The sequence below is a fragment of the Equus asinus genome, chromosome 23, assembly GCF_041296235.1.
Source record: "Equus asinus isolate D_3611 breed Donkey chromosome 23, EquAss-T2T_v2, whole genome shotgun sequence".
Lineage (NCBI taxonomy): Eukaryota > Metazoa > Chordata > Mammalia > Perissodactyla > Equidae > Equus > Equus asinus.
This window is the reverse complement of record NC_091812.1, coordinates 33453399-33475702: the sequence shown is the minus strand read 5'-3', so window position 1 is coordinate 33475702 and position 22304 is coordinate 33453399. Positions and strand designations below refer to the sequence as shown.

Genomic DNA, 22304 nt, shown 5'->3' with positions numbered 1-22304 from the left:
AGCCAAAGGGCACTCTTAAGATCAGTGGAGCTAGTGGTGAAATTCAAATGGGAGGCAAATTTAATGAAGATAGAGCCCAGACTATAGGTTGACTACTTTGCAGGAGAGAATCAGAATAAGACAGTTGGGAGGAGCCCTCCCGGGGTGAGAACAAATATCAAACACAGACATCAGAAACCATTCTTTCAAAGGAGCAATTTGACTGGATTAGCTTATAGAGCTATTTATGACCCAGGGTATTGTTGAAAACAATAGAGCAATCAGCTGGCAATTAGTGTAGCTTAACAGATGGGTGTGGTCAGGGAGCAAAAGAAAGGAAGAGAGCCCTACCAATGGCACTGTCAACCCGGGGTTAATGAGGGCATGCCCAAAGACTTGCCTCCTGAGGAGCAGCATCAGAGGCTTAACACTTTGCGGATAGAAGGAAATTGACATCAATAATCCAGCTGGCCAATTAAAAAAAAAGTGAATAACAGCCCTGGAGAAGGCAGTTTAGTACCCAGAATGGCTACAATACACTCTCTGAAATATCCAATTTTCAACAGAAAATTATGAGGCCTGCAAAGAAACAAGAAAGTATGACCCATGTATAGGAAAAAAAGCAGGCAACACACACTGCCTATAAGAGTAACCAGATGTCAGACTTAGAAAAATATTTCAAAATAGCCATAAAAAATATGTTCACAGAACTGAAAAAAAAGCATGATGAAGGAAGCCAAGGAAGAGATGATGACAATGTTGAATCAGATAGAGAATATCAATAAATAGATAGATATTATATATATAAAAAAGAACCAAATGGAAATTCTGAACTTGAGAAGTTCAATAATTGAAATAAAAAACTCATTAGAGGGTTCAGCAGGAGATTTGAACTGGTAGAAGAAAGAATTACCAAACTTGAAGATGGATAAATAGAGATGAAACAAGTTGAAGAACAGAGAGAAACCAGTTCACGTTATGAGGCTATTATTACACTGATATCCAAACCAGAGAAAGACATCACAAGAAAAGAAAACTACAGACCAATTTCTTGTGAATATAGACACAAAAAATCCTCAACAAAATATTAGCGAACAGAATCCTACTACACATAAAAAGAATTATACACCATGACCATGACCAAGCAAGATTATCCCAGTAATGCACGGTTGGTTCAGCAGCTGAAAATCAGTTAATGTAATAGATCATATTAAAAGAATAAAAAAAACAAAAATCACATAATAATTTCAACTGATGCAGAAAGGCATTTTTGCCTTTCATGGTAAAAACATTCAACCAATGATGCCCTGAAAAAGGGCATCTACAAAAACCTCACATCTAACATCACAGTTAATGGTAAAAGAATAGATAGTTTCTCTTTAAGATCGTGAACAAGACAAGGATTCCACTCTTGCCATTTCTGTTCAACTTGTGCTGGAGATTCTAGAAGGAGAATTAGGCAAAAAAGAAATAAAGGCATTCAGATTGTAAAGGAATTGTTCCAAGCACTGTTGTGGGGCAGTTTTTCTCAGGGAGCAAAGCAAAAATTTTGCGTCCTCATGGAATTTACATTTTGCTAAGAGGAGACAGACAATAACCAGTAAGTTTAATAAATAAGTACATCGTAGGGTGTGTTTGAAGGTGGTAAGTCCTATGGAGAAAATAGACCATAAGAGCAATGATTTAATGTGTTTTCATGTGAAAAACCTGATGCCCAGAAGAACGCCTGGCTGAGGGGACATAAAAAATATTTATTGAATGAAAGAATGAATGAATGTAGTTCAAACTGTACATTTGGCTTCTAAAGGTTTGCAGTTTGCACTTTTGAACTGTTTCTTTTCTTTTCTTCTTTTTAATCACAGTGGCTATGGAAAGAACTTCACATCTGTTCCCCTTTCCTGTTGTGCTTTGTTCTGAGAGGTGGCATAGTGTAGTGGTCAAGCACAGAAGTCTCTGGAAGCAGACTGCATGAATTCAAGTCTCAGCTTTACCACTGATTATTTCTGAAAATTGTGATTGTATTTATCTTTATTTAAAGCAATTTTTAAATTGCACTCATTTCATCAACTAAAATTTGAGGCTTTGTGTTTTGAAGACCTCTTTGCTACAGGTAATTGATGTTCCTTGGCTTCATCCTGATTATTCCATTGAGTTCTTATATTCAGTCAACATTTATTTTGTTTCAGTTGTTTGCAAGAAACTGTGCTGGGTCCTAAGGGAATTATATAACAATGCATCTTAGGTAGATGTTAATGATCCTTTTCTGCAATTAATAGGAAATTTGATATATCTAGATTCTGTGCAAGATGTGAACTTCTTGTCAGCTGGGATGTCTCATTGACATCTAACATCCTCAGAACCTCACATGGTGACTGGCATGTATAAATATGCAGCAAATGTTTAATGAATAAATAAAAAGTTATTATCCCGTAACAACAATCAGCTACATATGCAAAAGGCACATTTGCCACTGGTTGGACACTCCGTTTAGAATATCTTTGATTTGTTTGAGGTTTGCCCTCCTGGGTCTGGACTCTCTTTCAAACCAACAGAGCCTGCAGGGATGGGGGACCAGGGACCTGTAGCTTGGCAGAAGCCCAGAACACACTCCTATGCCTTGGACATCAGCCAGCCTGGGGCCAAGTTCGGAGAGTAACTCTTTCCCTCCTTGGATGTGCTGTTGCAACTCTCCCTTGTGAGCTGATTTTTCATTTCTGTGTGGTCATATGTTCTTATTTCCTCTTTTTTTGTTTGGGGGGGGTGGTTTCCTGTTTCAAAAGTAAAACAACAGTAGGGTTTATTAAGATGTCTCAGTCAAATAGTAATTTATTAGCTATGATATATGATACTAGGAAATAGCAAACCCTTTGGCTGTTTATTTTCCTCTTTATTTTGAAGAGTAAGTATAGAGCTGTCTCCACTGCTATGGATACCAAGTCTTTGAGATAATAGAATCCTTTTAACATGATCCAGTTCCGTTAGATTGGCTTTTCTCTTGGATACTATGTCTACCCAACGTACTGTACTATTTTTTTTTTCAGTTACGAAAAATTCTATCCCTTTCTCCCAACATCAGGAAGTATTTATTTTAATTTTTCCTCCAGTTTTGCCCTGAAGATTTTCTTTTTCCTTCTCTTTCCTACCCTAGAAAAGATGATATGGAGAAATACGCTGTATCTCCGGCTTCCCTCTATCTAAGCAGGAAACCTGATTTATGTGGTCCCACGTAATTACATACAAATATTACAACATGATTGATCCAGATGTGATGTTTAGATTTTTTTAACTCAGTCTTCAAAAACCAAGTTGATTATAAAAAGTATATAACCATCTCCCTGACATTCCATTGGTTAGTCAGAATTCTTTAAAATAGAATCTTTTTAAGATATATAATTTTGAACACAGCACTAATGTAATTTATTGTCAGAGAGGAAAAAAATCACCAAGTTTTCAAAATAAAACTGGAAAAGTGGCAACTCATAGGTCAGAAGTGTGAGAAAAGTCTATTCCCATGCATAAAAGTAGTCAGGCACCTTGCTAAGAATATACATTTTTAAAAGTTTAAATGCCAGTTAAATCATTCTTCTATTTTTCAGAAGAAACTGCTTCAGTGGATTTATTAAAAAACTAATTTGGGGGGCCGGCCCCATGGCCGAGTGGTTAAATTCGCGTGCTCCGCTTTGGGGACCCTGGGTTTTGCCGGTTTGGATCCTGGGCATGGACATGGCACCGCTCATCAGGCCATGCTGAGGCGGTGTCCCACATAACACAATTAGAGGGGCCTATAACTAGAATATACAACTATGTGCTGTATGTGCTGGGGGGCTTTGGGAAGAAAAAGAAGGGAAAAAAAAGGAAGATTGGCAACAGATGTTAACTCAGGTGCCAATCTTTAAAAAAAAAAACCCTAATTTTTTTGAGCTCCTACTTTGGTCCCTCATGCCTCATTTTTACTTGTGGTTTTCTTTAGAAGGGGTTGGTTTCATTATATAAATTTTAAAATCTGTGCAAGAAACAATTTTCTGGACTGTTTTGCTAGAGGCTGCCATATTGGAGACGAAGGGCCAGCTTATGAGTCACGAGGCGTGGATTGTAGTCCCAACTCTGCCTGTAGTTGTGTGGCCTCAAATGAGTCATTTAACCTTTCAGGTCTTAATTTCCTCATCCAAAAATCAGAGGCCAGACTACATAATTTTCCAAAGCCCTCTTGATATCCTAAAATATTTACCCTGCTTAAAATGTATCCACATTTCCAATTGATATCCAGCATCGAGGTTAGAAACTGTTTTAAATGGGCTTACTGAGTTCAAAAACCAAATAGAAAAGAGAAAGCTTTAGAAGCACAAGCCTGCTAGCAACTTTATTTCCATCCTGCACTGCATGTAAAATAGTTTTAAATTTGCAGTGGAAAATAGGAATTAGGCCACATTCAGGTGGATCGTTTCAAAATCTTTATTGTTGGTGATCCTTTCTCCAGATGGAAAGTAAGTGTGTGAAAGTAGTACTGGCTAATGCTAGCATTTATGGTTCCCTTAGTAAATGTAAGACACTTTGCTAAGTGCTTTGTATGGCTCATCTCATCAATCCTCACAACAATGTTGTGAGGCAGGAATTATTATGCCCATTTTACAGATAAAGATGGACATAATAAAGAATGAAAAGCATCTTTTGTCCTAGGTGGCTCAGCTAGTAAGTGGCAGAGGCAGGATTTGAATCCATGCTGACTTTATGTGTCCAGAGCATATAAAGTCTGTAATGCACAGACATTCAGCGTTTGTTGGAGTTTTTTTGTGGCTTATACATTCTTTATATGTCTCATCGCATATTGTTATCTCCTTTGCAGTGGTCCTTCCTTGCATGCCTGATCTCCGTGAAAGGCACCATGCCCATCAATTGCACAAGGTAGAATCTTGGGGATTACACCTGACACTTCCCTTTCCCTCATTTCCTTCCCCACACCCCCAATGCAGCCCATCACCAAGTCCTGTCCGTTTTATTTATTAAGTAGCTCTCAAAGTGGGTGTATGAGTCAGAGTCCCAGAGCAGCCCTGGCATACTTTAAGGGTTTAACCTAAGAGACTTTAATGAAAATCATTTATAGAGGTGAGGGAAAGCTCAGTATTACCTACAAGAGATGGGGGATAGCCAAGGGACTAGCAACAGTGGAATGCTGTTAGCATCTGTTGTGAATTGAATTGGGTCCCCCTGTTACCGAAACCAAAGTGGGTTCCCTCCTGGCGAGTAAGACTCTCCACTAGAAGCAGTTGTCTCACAAAGTAAAGTATATTTGCAGCAAATAGGAGACCATGAGGAATCATTTCTAGAGTCATGGCGTCCCCAAACAAAGGGACGCAGGGACATTTATTTTAGATGGGGAATGAATATTCAAAAGGGAGAAGTGGGTATTCTCTTGCACAGGGTCAGTTGGAAAACATGCTTCCACATACACTGCAGGTTATGGTGATAAGGCCTAAGCTCCTCCTGGAGAGGCGATCTTAGCATTCAAAATAAGGCACAGGTCATAGATGAAGCTCTGGTGGTGAGGCTTGGTCTGGTCCAGGGAGGCTGGTGATTGCATCTCCTTAATGTAACAGAAGGAAGAAAAACAATTTGGAAAAACAATTAAAATATTCAAACCCACCCTTGAGTTCTTCGGGGTAACTAGTCAATGACACCCCTAAAAAATATGTTAGAGTCCTAACGCCCAATGCCTTACCCTCTTGCTTAAGACTTTAACTGGCTCCTCATTGCTCTTAAGGTATAATACAAATTTAAAACTGAGCTGTAAGGGCATGTGGAGTCTTGCCCCTCACCTGGGACTCTTCTGTATGTGTGTGTGTGTGTGTGTGTGTGTGTATGCGTGTGTTTGTCTAGCCTCACTGGCCTTCCCTCATTACTTCTAATGCATTGTGTTCCCTCCCACCAGAGACCTTGGTGTGTGGATACTGTTCCTTCTGCCTGACGTCTTCCTAGGTTTATTTCACCAGATAGAGCAGTCCAGTGAGGAGTCCTAACTTTTGAGTCATCTCAGGCTATAGAATGTGCGTGAATGAACCTTCAGATGGTTTCAGTCTCCAGCATCAAGTCAGAGTCTTCTTGACTAAGTAGCTGAGCCCCAGACATTGTGAAGTGGGACAGGCCATCCTCACTACAACCTAGGACTTTAGAGTCCTAACCTACAGAATCCTTGAGCTTAAAAGAAATTATTTCAAGCCACAAAATTTGGAGATAATTTTTTATTAGTACCTGATGTATATATGCACAGAAAATGTTTTGAATATTTATATTAAATATATGAAGGATGAGTTTAGTTGGGGATGTGATTTGGAGAAGATATAGTAGGAAAAGTGAGGAGATTTTTCCGTGTTTAAGGGCATATATTCTTTTACGAAGCATAAAGTAAGAGAAGTGTTGTGCATTTGAATGAACCAAGGGTTCTATAGAGAAAGTGACATGGCCCAAGGAACAGAGTTGGAGTTGGGGTGGGAGGAGTCCATGAGCCTCAGGGCAGGCCTTCCAGAAGAAATCTCACCCCTCCCTTTCCTTCCCACTACCACCTTTGACATTCTAGTTTGTGCCAACCAAATGCCACCCCAGGGTGGAAGTGAGCGGGGAGAATCTTCTATTTGGGGGCTCTTCACAAGAAGACCTTCTTTATTACAGTCGATTTCTGTAAGAGCTGCTGCAACCACAAAGCAAAAATCATTATGTATGGCTGTTGAAAAGCTATCTATAGATTTAATGAGTGTGATATCATCCCTGCCCTATAAAAATTCACAGTGAAAGAATGAAACCCAGCTGCTACTGCACAGGCTTTTGTTTTCAGAGATATACTACTGGTATCCAGGAACTAAAAGGGCCCTGAGGTGAGACTGAGCCTTGTGTGTTCAAGTGACAGAAAGAAGCCTAAAGCATCATGAATAAGAGGAGAGGTCAAAGCTGAGAGTTAAGCAGAGGGAAGAATATGTTGGGGGCTTTTAGTCTAGAATAAAAAGTTTGGATTTTATTCTAAATGCAACAGATAACCCTTGGAGAGTTGTAAACAGGAGAGTGATATGATCTGATTTTTACTTTGAGTAGATCTCTCTGGGAGCCATGTGGAGAATGAGAGCAGAGGGACACCATTCAGAAGGTTGTTGTAGTTGTCCAGGTGAAGGTTCATGGCACCTTAGTCGTGGGTTTTGGTAGAAAAATGGAGAGAAGTGGTTGGATAAGGGATGTTCTTTTGGGGTAGTGCTGTCAAGACTTCCTAATGGGGCACATGCGGGTTAGGAGAAAGGGAGAAGTCAAACATGACTTCTAGTTTCTGACTAGAGGGACTGGGTGGACAGTGGTGGCATTTATTGAGATGGTGAAGATTAGGGGAGGAGTATTTTTGGTGGGAGAAAATGAAGAGTTCTGTCTTGGCCATCTTAAGTCTGAAAGGCCTGGGGCCATCCAAGTGGAAATGTTGTAATGACTCCAACTGCGCCTCCTGACTCCAATCCTGGCTCCAATTCCCTCCCCGCTCCTAACTCCCCCATTCTATTCCACAAGCCACTGCTCTATTAATCTTTCTAAAGCCTGGCTGGAATCTCGCAAGGTCCATGCTTAAAAATATCCAGCATGCTCTTATTGCCCTCAGAATCATAAAGAGATCTCAGTCTGGTTTTCAACTCTTACATTATGCTCTGAGCATCTCTTTTCAGCCTTATCTCTTGTTTTAACCATCCTATATCTACCATATGATCCAGCCAAACTGGAGAACTTTCTGTTCCTCACATGGGCCTTGTACATTCCTACTTCCAAATCCTTGCTCAAGGTTTCCCCTCTGCCTGGAATGTCCTCAAACTCAAGGGGTCTTAATCAATTAGGACTCAATTGAAATTATAAACTGCAAGAACATGACTCTAGGCCTTCATGGATATCGGTATAACACTGACACTGAATCATTGCTTTCGTGATTCCTCTTAAGTGTGTCTACTACCCTTCTGGTGTTTAAAATGCTTTAATATAAAGTAATTATTTCAAATGCTTATTATTAAACAGTGATGCCTTGTACTGTGACCAAAATACTTATAAATGAAAGTGTCATGTGGCTCCAAATGAATAGAATGAGTGGTACCCATCTCTGAAGTCTCTTTAATCTTTACTGAGGAGCCATGAGAGCTAAACTCACCACTCAGAAGTTCAAAAATGTTTTGAAAGGTTAAAAGCCTTGGGGATAATTTATGGGAAAATCCAATGCAAACCTCTTTTCATAAAGTAAAAGAAGGGCATCAATATGATTAAAGAAAAGCAGGGTGAGAGTAGGATTTTAAGAATAAAAATACCCTTGAATAGCAACTTAAATGCTTGCACCAACCAATTCTTACTTGTTGGTTTGTTAGACTCCTGCTTTAGTGAGAGGCCTTGTGTTGCCTTTTGAAAGAATTTGCAAACTCCTGGTATCTTTAACAGACTTTTGTGCTCTGTGGGCCACGTCATTATATCCACCAGAAAACACACCTGATAACGAGTAAGAAGAATTAGTACTTGCATGTTTTGTAACGGACATGGTGGTTAGATATTTATCCAGAATATTGTATAGAAAAAGCCACTTTAGGCTCATCAGAGTTTGCATACTTATATTCTTTTGGAAAAAAACAAGTCACAAGTATAATACCTCTAGGTTGTAGTTAGTAAATTTTATCATCAATTACAAAATATTTTCAAGTTCAGTGTTAGGCAGGGCACTTACCTGGGTTCTACAAATGCTTTTTTTATCGTTTGCATCACACATGGTGAAAACAATGGTTATTATTTTTGAGTTTAGGCTAAAGTGACAGAATAAATTGTATCTATTGGTCATCAAATTGAATTCTATTAAGATGCATAGTTCAACATAGATTGAGCTGTATAGTGAGCAATGGATCTTCTTTTACCCCAAGGTTCAGAATTCCTACTCTAGGCACTTAAAAATTCCCCTTTGAATAGCTCTCTTATCCCTGGGGTTATTTTTGAGGCCTTAAAATTTCATTCCCACCCTGAACATGTTAATTTAGTTTAGAACAGATGTGTGTGACATCTGCGTACATACGTTCCCAGCAGAGTTCTTGAGAGTGGAAGATCTGTCCTCCAACTTTGAAGCAGATCTCTTATGATGAACCCACTTGAAATCACTATTTCTGGATCTGAGAAATTATACTTACTCCCTATCTCTCAAGCTATCTGTGTTTTATGTGGCAGGCAGGCAATTTAATGAGTTGCCTTTTTATCCTCCCAGTGTTTTCCCCTAGCACATTGCAGTTTTCCAGCTGGGTTCAGGCTTGGGACTAACTTCTGGGCCTGGAAGTTGGCCTGGTAGGCCCTGCCCCAGAGCTATGGCCTCCTCACAAAGCCAGCTTTGTAATGAGGCTCCTTGACTTTGGAGAAACCCACTAGAGCATGAAATTTCTTTCATCAACTCTTGGGAGCTCTGACAAGTGTTCTGAGCATTTTCACCAGGCGTTCTGACTTCCCAGTGAGGTTTCTATGGCTCCATAGTCAACATTTTCCAATACTGACTTTGGAGCATTTAGGAGAGAGCTCCAAGAAATAATGTCTGTTTTACATGAAAAAAAAAAAAAACCACTTGTCATTTCAGAAGTGATTAGGAATGCCAGTTATATTTGAGAATGCACTGAAATGTCTCATGCCACAGGCAGGTATATACTCCTGAATGGGAGGCCCCACACAGTCAAGGGTTCAGGCTTACACAAGCTGATGGTCTAGGGTGAGTCCACAAAGTACTCCTGACATCTGTCAGAGGACCATGAAAAGGTAGGGGTAGGAGACAGAATATGCCACCCCAAAATATGACTATAAGAGACCAGAATATGCCACCTTAAATAGGCCTCTTTGGCATACGGATTATTTTGAGAAACAACAGACATAGGAAAATCTCTGAAAACAGAGTAGAAGTTACCCTTTAGCAAGGAAATCACCATTTGTAAGGTGTCTCCTTCTCTGTACCAGGAAGAGAAAGATGACTGTGAATCATAACAGACTCTTATTAATTGAGAAGGCACTTAAATTTGCATAACAAAACTTACTCTTGTTGACTATACTTTTTCTGGCCACTTTCCCATAACTTCCCTCCCCCACATTTCATTTGTTTTAGCTGAAAATGGTATTTAAGCTCAAGTTCTAGCCACCTCTTTGAGTTTCTTCATCCTTGAGTTTCTCCCATGCATACGTGAGATATACATGTTAATAAGCTGTTTGTTTTTCTCTCTCTAATCTGCCTTTCACAGCAGGAGCCCTGGCCAAGAAACTGGAAGGATAGAAGGAAAAGATTTTTTTCCTCCACTATATAGAGATGTGATAAACTTGAGCCCAGTGTCACCTACAAACTTGACTTTTTTTTTTTTGCAGATTTTGGAGCATACGGATACTTTTCTACTGCTCCCATCTGGGGAATCAATCAGGTTAAAAATAAATCTCCAACTCTTTGACATCAGGATCTTTTCGGACACCATGCCTTCTCAGAGAAGGGAAACAATAGAAAGAATAAACAAATGGGACTTCATCAGACTAAAGAGCTTCTTCAAGGCAAATGAAAACAGGATTGAAACAAAAAAACAACCCACTAACTGGGAAAAAATATTTGCAAGTCATATATCTGACAAAGGCTTAATATCCATAATATATAAAGAACTCTCACAACTCAACAACAAAAAATCAAACAACCCAATCAAAAGATGGGCTGGAGACATGAACAGACATTTCTCCAAGGAAGATATACGGATGGCCAATAGGCACATGAAAAGATGCTCATCATTGCTGATCATCAGGGAAATGCAAATCAAAACTACACTAAGATATCACCTTACACCCATTAGAATGACAAAAATATCTAAAACTAATAGTAACAAATATTGGAGAGGTTGTGGAGAAAAAGGAACCTTCATACACTGCTGGTGGAATGCAAACTGGTGCAGCCACTATGGAAAACAGTATGGAGATTCCTCAAAAAATTAAAAGTAGAACTACCATACGATCCAGCCATCCCACTACTGGGTATTTATCCAAAGAGCTTGAAGTCAGCAATCCCAAAAGTCCTATGCACCCCAATGTTCATTGCAGCATTATTTACAATAGCCAAGACATGGAAGCAACCTAAGTGCCCATCAACAGATGAATGGATAAAGAAGATGTGGTACATATATACAATGGAATACTACTCAGCTGTAAAACAGAACAAAATCATTCCATTTGCAATAACATGGATGGACCTTGAGGGAATTACGTTAAGTGAAATAAGCCAGCGAGAGAAGGATAATCTGTGTATGACTCCACTCATATGAGGAATTTAAAATTATGGACTAAGAACGGTTTAGTGGATACCAGGGGAAAGATGGTGTGGGGGGTGGGCACAAAGGGTGAAGTGGTGCACCTACAACATGACTGACAAACATTAACGTACAACTGAAATTTCACAAGATTGTAACCTATCATTAACTCAATAAAAAAAAAAAAGACAGGAAAAAAAAAAAATCTCCAAAAGTGACTCTGTCAAAATCCCAGTCCATAATGCTCTGCATCTCTCCTAAGCCTCTCCTACTGTGTCTACTCTGGCCCAGTGTGATTTGATGGAGGGTCAGGTGATCTTGGAACCATTTCCAAATCACTGGGTTACAGTTCAACAGGCATTAGGTTTTAAAGGCAGTTCAGCACTAATTTAAATGTAATTCAGATTTTTACAGTAACTTCCAGAAGTTATTATAAATAGCTTAGAGTATATGTTATGAGTATTTAAGAATTACTGAGCTGACCCCAGTGTGGGAGGCTTGTACTAAGTGCTTTGATTGCATTATTTTATCCTCATGAAATCTCTCTGGGGTAGGTGCTATGTATGCCTATTTTACAGGTGAACACAGAGATTCAGAAAAGATAACTCGCCTACCTAGTAAGGGTTGAAACTAGAACCTGAACCTAAGGTTATCCAAGACCAAAATATGTGGTTTTAACTACCACACTACTTTTTTCCTCACTGTCCTCTGTTTTGTTTTTACTTTCCAGTCAAAATCTGAGCTAATTTTCTCCATTTCCCTGGCCTTTGGGAAAGTACTAACCTTTCTCTTAGACCCCAAGTTCATCCCTTTCTTTGGGTTTCAGGCAATTGTTGGGAAAATAAAATCAAAAACAAAATCTCCCAGCCCAGAAAATCTCTCCACAAAAGTGGAAGAGAAAGAAAACAATTTTAATATTGACTAAGCATTAAACCAGAATGTTTATGGTTTGAAGGGATTGCAATGACGGGATTGCAGAGACACAGGGAAATCTCCCTCTTGTCTGGGGCTGAGGGGTGGATGCACTAGATAGGTTTTGCAACTTGCAGTGTCCAGTGACAAGTTAGACCCATCTCTTCCCAGGACACTGGGGGATGGGCCTTATTTTTCTTAATCATTACATCCCAAAGAGGTGGCTGACAGGTCCTTGAGGAAATTTTCCTGAGTTGTGAGACTGGCAAGAGGCTTATTTAGCTATTAAAAAGATTTACATACATTTAAAAAGGGCGGAGAACGAAATTCTGAAAGAAAAGGGCAGGAAGGAGAAAAGTCTCTGTTACTTTCCACAGGGAGAATTAAGGCCTCTTATACTTACCTTGTATCTTCCTCTTACTCTAAGTCCTAACTCCTCTGGCTTACACTGAGCTTGACCTGCCCTGCTCCACACACTCAGCTTTTGGAGTCAGTGCCTTTTTACTGCTTCTGCTCCGACGGTGTTGTACTCCTGAAACTAACGCAATACTGTCTGTCAACTATCCTTCAGTAAAAAAAAAAGTTTAAAAAGATCGTATATTTTACTACTTTTTTGTAATGTTCCTCCTACATCACTCCACCTAGGATTTAACTTCTCTGGTCTCTCAAGTCTGTCTAAAACAACTACCACTCCCAGACTCAAGTCTCTGAGTCTATTCTCTGTCCTTGGGAACAGCGTTAGAGAAATCATTAACTTCTCTTCAACTGAATCTACATTTGTCTTATTCTAGAGGTAGACTCCCAAACACACGTCCTGTGAAGGACCCTGCCCTCAGCCTTCGGTGACTCAGATTATACTTTCTGGAAGAGGTCAGCCCCCAGGAAGAATTGGGAGAAATGATAAAAGTGGTCTGTCAGACATAGATCTATCTTACAGTTAAATGATCACAAAAAAACATTTCATTTACTGCCTGAGCTTGATACAAATCAAGTCTCAGTGGGATCCCAGGCTTACGTAGGGGAGGAAAAAGTTTTCCTTAACCCTCCTAAGTTCCCTGGTGGGGTCTGAAAATTATACTGACAAAGATGGATGAACAGGAGAAAAGCATACAAGTTTATTTAATGTAAGTTTTACGTAACGTGGGAGGCTTCATAAGGAAATGAAGACCTGAAGAACGGTTACACCTGAGTATTTTTATGCTAGGTTTGATGGCAGGTGCATAGCTGTGGTGGAATATGATAGATCAAGGAGTAGGAGGGAAGTGCAGTAAGCCGGGGGTGGGGGTGGTGGTGAGCAATTTAGCAAGGCCTGTTCATTCAGATTCCTCTGTGTCCCTCTGTCTAGGAGATGAGGATGTTCCTCTCCTCTAGGTACAGGGAGGGAACAGCTCACGTAAGGGTCTTAGGACCTGCTTCAGGGGACAAGGGCAGGGGAAGGCACATTGACTATTTTAAGCTGAAGGAGGTTGAGAAAACAGCCTTCTTGCTTCTGCTGTTTTCTCAACCTCCTTCAGCTTAAAATAGTCAAGGTGCCGAGATGCTGTATTTTGAGGTAGTGCATTCTGAGCCCGTCACTTTCCATGAATTGCATCGTCCAGTGTTGGACTGCACCTCCTGAGGGTGCCTCCCCTCTGACTCTCCTTTAGACAATTCTTGTCATCCTAGCATCTCTTTTACATACGGAGCTGCTTTTTAAAAACAGCTGATTTCATCAATGGATGAAGTGATTTGATGTTGAAGGGGATTAGGATATGCCACCAAAATATGCCACTTTGGCATAAGAATTATTTTTCGATGCAGGCACTTGAGTTCCTGAAATCCCTTATCTGCCTAAAAGCAATGCCTCCCCAAAGAACTCAAATGTTATAAAGCCCCTCCCAGGAGCAACTCTGATCTTCCTTTCTGGGAGAGGAGAGAAGGACTCCACACCCAGATGGATATTGTCACAAGCTTCATGTCTTCACCTATTCTCCTATGGGCCCATTTATCTTTCCAAAAAGTCATTTGTGTTTCCATAGTGCCCTTTCTCCCCCTACTTCTAAGAAGTTATTTGTCGTCCCAGAAGTGTCCCTCTGTCCCTCCTTCCCGCTTTTCCCCTGTTAAGATGGTATATAAACTCTCAAATCTCACCACTCCTTTGGGTATTCACTTCCTTCTGCGATGTCTCTGTGCACATAACATTAAAATTAAGAAGTTTACGTGCCTTCTCTCCTGTTAATCTGTCTTTTGTCAGTTTAATTTACAGTCACTCCCAGCCACTGAACCTAAGAGGATAGAAGAAAAAATTTTCTTCTCCTGTCATGTCTAGGATTTGCTTCAAAATAATTTTGGAAGGGGACAGCGGATGGGAAAGAACTGGCCGCAGGTTGATGGTTGTTGGGGCTGGTGATGTCTGCTTTTGTATATACTTAAAGTTCTCCATACTGAAACGTTTTTTTAAAAAAAACTTGATTTCTTTTGTTGCTAAGAATTTGCTGATTTGGTTTCCTATCTTTGGTTATGATTTTGTTTATTAGGATAACATCAAGGAAGAATTTAGGGCTGAAAATCCACCCACCAGTTTTTTGCAGGAGATATTTGGTTGCCTCTGTGAGTAGAGTAAGTTATCACCTATGTGTAAACTAATATCTATTGTATATTGAAGGCCTCCGATGCTAGACACCATGTGTGGTACTTCAAAAACACTGTTTTGAATCTTTACAAAAACCCTGCCAGGTAGGTGTTATTATCTCCATCTCATAAGTGTGGAGACTGAGACTCTGAAGACTAAGTTGACCAAGGTCACCCAGCTAGTAAATGACAGAGCTGGGACTCAAACCCAAGTATGTATGTACCTCTCAACTCTGTGCTCCTTCGTTAATATATTTGACAAAAGTTTATTGAATGCCTGTCATGTACCAGGCATTGTTCAGAGCCATGAACTTGGAAAATGCTCCCTCTGCCCAAATCAGCAGAACCCACAATTCCCTTCTTCTACCCTGAACCACTTCCAACCCATGGATTTGACTCTGGGCAGGAAAGCAGGACCTGACACTAATCTTCTCTCAAGTACATGGAAAGCCAAGATACAGCAAAGTTATTGTTAGGAAAAACTGTCCAAGAATTGGAAATATGCAAAAGAGATTACTGAATGTGCTTTCAGTGGAGTGCTGGGCTTGTTTAGCGGATGCTGTGGGATTAGCTGATTCCATAGGGGTGACCCCTCTAGTTGTCTTTCTATTGATGGGTATTGTACCACTTTATAGGGCTAGAAATTACATTGTAGAAAACTGATAGCAATGCGAATGATTCTCACCCATAGCAAGAGTATAGAGACAACTGATGTCTGCCCTGCAGAAGAAATAATCCCAAACATTACATTTTGTTACCTGATAGGATATTACTGAGATTTGCTCTGATTAGCAAATTTATGTCAGCATTCCTGATTGCCAGCGCCTGGCTGGTTTGGAAAAGAAGTCAGAGACCAGATCATGATAGGTCTTGCAGGCTGTAGGGAAAGAGTCTGTACGTTACTAAAAGTGATGTGAAACCATTGGGAGCTTTCCAGCAGAGAAGTGGCATATGAGGGTTATCCTCCATGAGGACCACTCAGGCTGCAGAGTATTCTGAAGTCAGATAGACATGGGCTTCGGGAGAGCTATTGCATCTTCCTCTGCCACAGATCCCTCATTGTCAAGTGAGTAAAATGATAACTGCAGTGCAAGATTGCTGTGAAAATTATGTGAGGCTGGAGACATGCCTGCCTTCCCTCTCCTGACATAAATCATTGCTCCCTTAGACAAGCGTGTCTCCACTAAGCTGGGCTGGGCTGACTTAGCCACAAGAAGCATCCAGACAGCATCTTCTGAATGATCCTAGTTTCATCTCCAAGGGGAGAGAGGGGTCATGGGGGTAGAGTTAGGCTAGTTAGGGGACCTAGGTGGAGTGAGAATAAGAATTTCAACACATGCTTTATGAGACCTGGCAAGCCTGTAAATCTAGGTCAAATAAGAGCAATTGAACAGGGTTTTGTTTTGTTTGTCTTAGTAGACAAATGGGAAATATTCCCTATTATTCTTTGAAAGCCAGAAAAGAAAGAAAGAAAGAAAGAAAGAAAGAAAGAAAGAAAGAAAGGAAATGCTCTCCAATGCATTTGGGGTTGAAGAAATTATCTCCTACATGGATATCTTGGTCTTCCTTTTTTTTTTAAAGATTTTATTTTTTTCCTTTTTCTCCCCAAAGCCCCCCGGTACATAGTCGTATATTCTTTGTTGTGGGTCCTTCTAGTTGTGGCATGTGGGACGCTGCCTCAGCGTGGTTTGATGAGCAGTGCCATGTCTGCGCCCAGGATTCGAACCAACGAAACACTGGGCCACCTGCAGCGGAGTGCGCGAACTTAACCACTCGGCCATGGGGCCAGCCCCCTTGGTCTTCCTTTTTGAAGTTCTCTGAGTAATGTCTATCTATCCCTCTTGCTTGGAGCAGTTCTTTAAGCCTAGTTATAGGAGAGGGAAACTTGGACTAGAAAAACCCTGAGAAGAGAGAAGAAAAGAAAGAGCCTTTGGTTCCCTAGAATGTCTGGAGGTTCTCCTTGCCCTTCGTGTGTGGGGGGTCAGTTGAGGTGCCCTACACCTGGCGCAGCAGCATCCCCTTGAGGTTGATATTATCTCCTCCACTGTACAGATGCTGAAACTGAGGCCCAGAGAGCTTAAGTAGTAACAATAGCTGGGAAGTAGCACAGCTAGTGCTGAAAGCAAGTCCTACCTGACCAAATCTCACACTCATAAACCTCGTGATAGGCATGTATCAGCATTTTCATAGGGTTTCACCTATACGAAGTAACTATTTCTAAATTCAAAATGTTTGAATTTTGAATTAAACAAAGATTCTACTGTTATATTCCCTGCCCTCATAAATTCCTTTCCTGCTTAGGTAGTAAAGAGCACATGGATTTAAGATATTTTAGATTTGGGATCTATAATCTTCAGTTCTTCAAGAGAATAAATATTCCTGACATTAAAAAAAATCAGATTCCTTTAATTTCTTATTAGCAATACAGGATGTTATTGAAATGGTGCAAGAGAATAAGTTTGCTTTGTGTAGAATAAATTCATTAGGATGGTTAAAGCAAATATGTTTCAGAATTTTTTTTGTTTGTTGAGAGAACTGGCCCAAGTTAGATAGCAGAGAAGCTGCACGCTCCCAGGGAGTCTTTTCTGTTTGGGACAGTGTTGGAAACTGATATTAACAAGGCACACAATAGCTTTAATGCACTAACGCCCTGGATTAGCTCAGGTCAGATTTTGTATCATACTGGGTCTCACAGCCACTTCTCTGCCATGTGATTGTTTCTGTGATCTAAGGAAACTCTGTCTCCCTACCCCTGAATTGACAGAGTGGGACATGGGGCATTAAGACTGAGTGAGGAGTGTGTGTGTGTGTGAGAGAGAGGCTCGGTGTCTGTGTTTTTGACGGCAGGGAGAACATGCAGATTTTGATTTTCGCAGACACAGTGCACTAATTCATCATCACATAAATTCTGGTTGGTGGCAGCCCTCTGCGGTATAGCCCACTAGTAAGAGTTTCTTCTTTCATTTCTTCCAGTTCTAGCCATTTTTGTAAATAACTAAAGAAATCAGTTCCTTAGTTTATTTTTCCTCCTGAGATGTATGTAGGAGAAAGGAGAATGAAACAGAGAGCTATTTTTGAGACCAGCAAGGGGATCTCTGACCCTCCTCCTTACATTTCAAGAGAGGGATTTAAAAGCAGCCTTCTTTTCTGGTTAGTTCTTGCATATCTAGGGAAGGGAAGCAGAAGGGAAGCACTGTCGGTGGTGGTGGGTGATACAGTGGGCTGCCAAAAACCGTGTCATCACATATCACACTCGCTCCTCAGCACTGGGTCTTGTTCAACCAGGACTCATTGAGTGCATGTGAACGAAAACCACTCAAACCAGCTTAAGCAAAAGGAGACTTTAGAAAACAGGCAAGGAGGTGTTTAGAACACTCCAGGGTACGAACAAAGCTTAGACAGGAGCAGATGGGAACCAGAGCCTGAAACAGAGTCAAGAGGGAATCTCTGTGTCCGCTTCATTCTTCTCTGTCTTTCAGAAAGACAGGCTGGCTTCCACTGCTTTTCTCGTTCACCTGATAGAAAAACCTCCTCTTCCAACAGATTTCGAGTTTAAATATTACAGTAGAAACTCTCCAGAAATACTTCTCTCTCTGTCTCTCTCTGCCTCTCTCTGTCTCCCTGTCTCCCCATTTCTCTCTCTCCCTGTCTCTTTCTCCAATTCTAAATTCTTAGAGAAGAGATTGATCTACCAATCTGGGTCAGTTGCTCACTCCCAGACCAATCAACTGTGGCCATGGTATTGGGAAGTTCCTATTGCACAGCGAGGCTTCATAGAGCTCCATGGCCGTGACCATGCAGATGAGGGATGTCCACTCTACATATGTTGGTTTGGGAAGGTATATTCAACTGCAAATAACACCTTGAGATTTTCCAGGAACTATGGAAGCAGACAGGCTGACCTTCATAACTGGGGTCACATTTCCTATGAGTATTCTGTTTGTTTCCTATAACTTTAATAATAGTTCCATGTCATCTCATGAGAAATTTATTCACTGTAGCTTTAAGGAGGCAAAATGAAGCACTAATAGCTTGCAATGGTGATCTCAAGAAAGAAAAACAATTCTGGGAAAAAGGGTATGTGATTTCCCTGTTTAATTCAAAGCCTGAAAACCTCTAATGTTAAGCTTCAAATACTGCTCCAATATTAAGGAGAAAATGAATAAAATCTGTGTCCTCAATGGCCAACCTTGGAGGACAATGATTCTCCTCCAAAGACCACGGGGCTGGACCTCATGGTCTTGACTCTATTCTCCTTTATCATCTTCCCCTTAAGAATCTCCTGTCATTTTCTAACGTTAACTATCATCCTGTTTGGGGTGTGGGTAAACTGCCTGATTTTTAACATTGCTTCTCAAGGATGAACACATGACTGCCCTGACACCCCAAAACTCAGTGGTGACAAGGTTGGCACATTCAAATAAGACTTTCCTAAATGCCAAGAGAAATGAGATAAGCTTACAAAATATAGTTGCTCTTTATGAACATTTGGAAGAGTGTGCTTTCCATTCATTTCTATTTTGTATTTTCGTCCTTGTTCTTCACAGTACCGCAGAATGTGATGAGCATATGAGAAAGCGCTGCGAGTTCCCTCCACACATGAGTGTTACTAGGCAGTGGGGGAGAAAACGTCCCCAGAGAATGGCAGGGAGAGAATCCCTGCCTCACCCATGTGCCTTCTGTCGTCGTGTATTTTTTAAAAATCTTCTCTGCAAAGTTCACTTTTGTCATTGTGTTTGTTTTCTATTGCTGCTATAACAAATTGCCACAAACTTAGTGGCTTAAAAGAGCACAAATTTATGATCTGCCGGGTCTGGAGGTCAGCAGTCCAACACAGGACTCACCGGGCTAAAATCAAGGTGTTGACGGGCTGTGTTCCTTCCTGGAGGCCCCAGGGGAGAAGATGTTTTTTACCTTTTCTAGCTTCCAGAAGCCACTCTCATCCCTTGGCTTGTCACCCCTTTCTTCCACCTTCAAAGCTGGCAAGGTTACAGCTCTCTGACCCCGCTGTGGTCACGTCTCCCTCTGACCAGAGCTGGGACAGGTGCTCAGATTTTCAGAACCCACGTGATTGAGCTCACCTGGATGTTGCGGGACGGAGGCCTGATCTCAAGGTCCTCACCTTAATCCCATCTGCAAAATCCCCTTTGCCACATATTCCCAGGTTCTGGGAATTGGAACAGAGGCATCATTGCAGCGATGGTCGTGGTCATGCAAACCACTTTTAACTAGAAGAAAAAAATTCTATCATAAGCATAAAATGACTGAAATGGCTTCTGCTTTCCAGGGAGGTGATACAATTCTTCTCCACCATAGATTAAACAAATTTTTTTCCATTTATTAGGAAAACACTATGATGGTCTTCACAGGCCTTTGTGGCTGTGAAAGGCAAGGCCTTCCTTGGCTTCAATAGGATGGGAAAAGCTCAGAAGAGGAAGAAAATTCTCCAAATAAAAAAGTAACAAGGACTTGGGGAACTGCACATATACCCAATATTTGTCACAGACACGTGCAACCCATTTACACACCCAGTTTAATGAACCTCTAATTTAGACTCTCCAATGTGACTGGAATCCCACAATTTCCTCCTTTTTGTGTGTGAGTTTTTTTTATAGGAATGTTGCTTTTCTTTTCTTTTCTTTTCTTTGTGAGGAAGGTTGGCCCTGAGCTAACGTCTGTTGCCAGTCTTCTTCTTTTTGCCTGAGGAGGATTGTCGCTGAGCTAACATCTGTGTCAATCTTACTCTACCTTGTGTGGGATGCCGCCACAGCATGGCTTGATGAGCAGTGCTGGGTCTGCACCCGGGATCCAAACCTGCCCCCAGGCCACCAAAGTGGAGCACAAGAATCTAACCACTAAGCCAATGGGCCAGCCCCAGAAACATTGCTTTTGACCTTCTCACTTTGGGTTACACACATGGAATCTCTGTCAAGGAGGGCTTGGAGAGCTTCCTTTGCACTAGCTTATAGGGATTCCTCCTTACTCCCTGCCCCAGGGGGATATCCCCCATCCATGTGGCCTTGCACACTTTTGTATGGTAAACTATCAAACACAAGCACCTATAGAATTGTGGGTGTGGGCATGGGGGAGACCTCAGCATACAAGCTACTTCTTTGTGGCTCAGTTTTTTGTTTTATAAAGTGGGGAATATTTTCTCTGCTTGTTCCTGTGGCCTCTTCTTTATTCCTGCAGCTGTCCTTGCCTGGAATATCTTCTTTCCTGAGTTCATTGTCTTTTCGAGGCCCAACTCAAGCCTGGTCTCCTCCCCAAACAGCCTTCTCTGATTATCCAAGAACAAATGAAACACTCCCTTCTTTGAACCATAGTTCTCTTAAAAATACCACTTCTCATTTAGTCACTAAATATTTCCATAGTTTCTGCCTTTCTTTCTTTCTACGAGACACATTCGAGAGGTCTCTGAGTTCCTGAGCCATTTCTTACGCATCTAAGTTTTCACAGTGCCTGGTATGTGGTAAGGACTCGATAAATGCTGAATGTAGTAGACAACTCTTATTGTTTTCTGCCCAGAACCATTCGCTTTGTCTAGTAATAGCACTTTCCCTTTCATTTGGTAATTAGTCCATCCATCTATCCATCCATTCACTCACCCCTGTGTCCATCTGTTCATCTATCCATGCGTCTGTCCATCCATCCATCTAATTTATTGGGTACCTAGAGCCCAGCACAGCTCTAGGTGCCTGGAATCCATCAAAGAACAAAACGTGCAAAAACTCCCTGCCCTCATGGAGAGGGGAGAAAGTCAAAAGCATAAGTAAGTAAATTATATGTTAGAAGGTAGTATGAACATTGAAAAGAGAAAACTATAAAGCAGGATGAAGAGGGTTGTGAGTGTCAGGGGAGGGAAGTAGTCTGTGATTTTGAACAGGATGGTCAGGGCACGCCTTGCTGAGAAAGGGGTGTGTGAGCCAAGACTTGAGTGATGTAAGGAGGTGTATCCTGTGACTATCTCAGGGGAGGATGTTCCAGGCAGAGAATAGCTTGTGCAAAGGCTGGAGTGAGAGTGGGCTTGACGTATTTAAGGCAGAGCAGGGTGAGCCAGTGGAGAGCAGTAGGAGATGAGGCCAATGAGTGAATAGGGACCAGAGCACCTAGGGCTTTGCAGGCCATCAGAGGGACTTTCACTCACTCCTGTCCAATCAGTGGTTTCAGAGGAGTCTCCCAGCTTGACAGGGGTGCTTCCTCACTCCTATCCAATCACGTGGCTCCCTGATAGCCACATTCGTTAGGACAGGGGTGGTTTAGGACCAAATCCAGCCCATGTGGAGTCCTCCCACAGAATTTTAAACTTGAAACGGGGCAAACGTCAAGATCTATTCCAGATATTGCAGATACACTTTCTCAACTCTGTTCCCATCTCCTTATAGCATGACTGCATGTTGGAGGAAGGAAAGCTAAAGAACATATCACCAAGACTTTTTTTATTGTGGTAGAAAACATAACATAAAATTTACCTTCTTAACCATTTTTAAGTATATGTACATTAATATTAAC

At 41.1% G+C, this 22304-nt stretch overlaps 1 protein-coding gene across 3 annotated transcripts in view; it reads left to right on the top strand.

Moving 5' to 3' along the window:
- CFAP95 (cilia and flagella associated protein 95) overlaps nt 1–11442 on the top strand; it is a 104746-nt gene extending 93304 nt beyond the window's left edge. Inside the window, exons 6-7 of one of the 3 annotated variants that reach the window (XM_070495941.1) lie at nt 4823–4881; nt 10354–11442. In XM_070495941.1, coding sequence (XP_070352042.1) covers nt 4823–4881; nt 10354–10411 — 117 coding nt within the window. In that variant the 3' untranslated portion in view covers nt 10412–11442. The remainder of the gene's footprint in view (nt 1–4822; nt 4882–10353) is intronic. The other 2 variants (XM_070495942.1, XM_070495940.1) reach the window with 2 other exon arrangements.
- The last annotated feature ends 10862 nt before the right edge of the window (nt 11443–22304 follow it).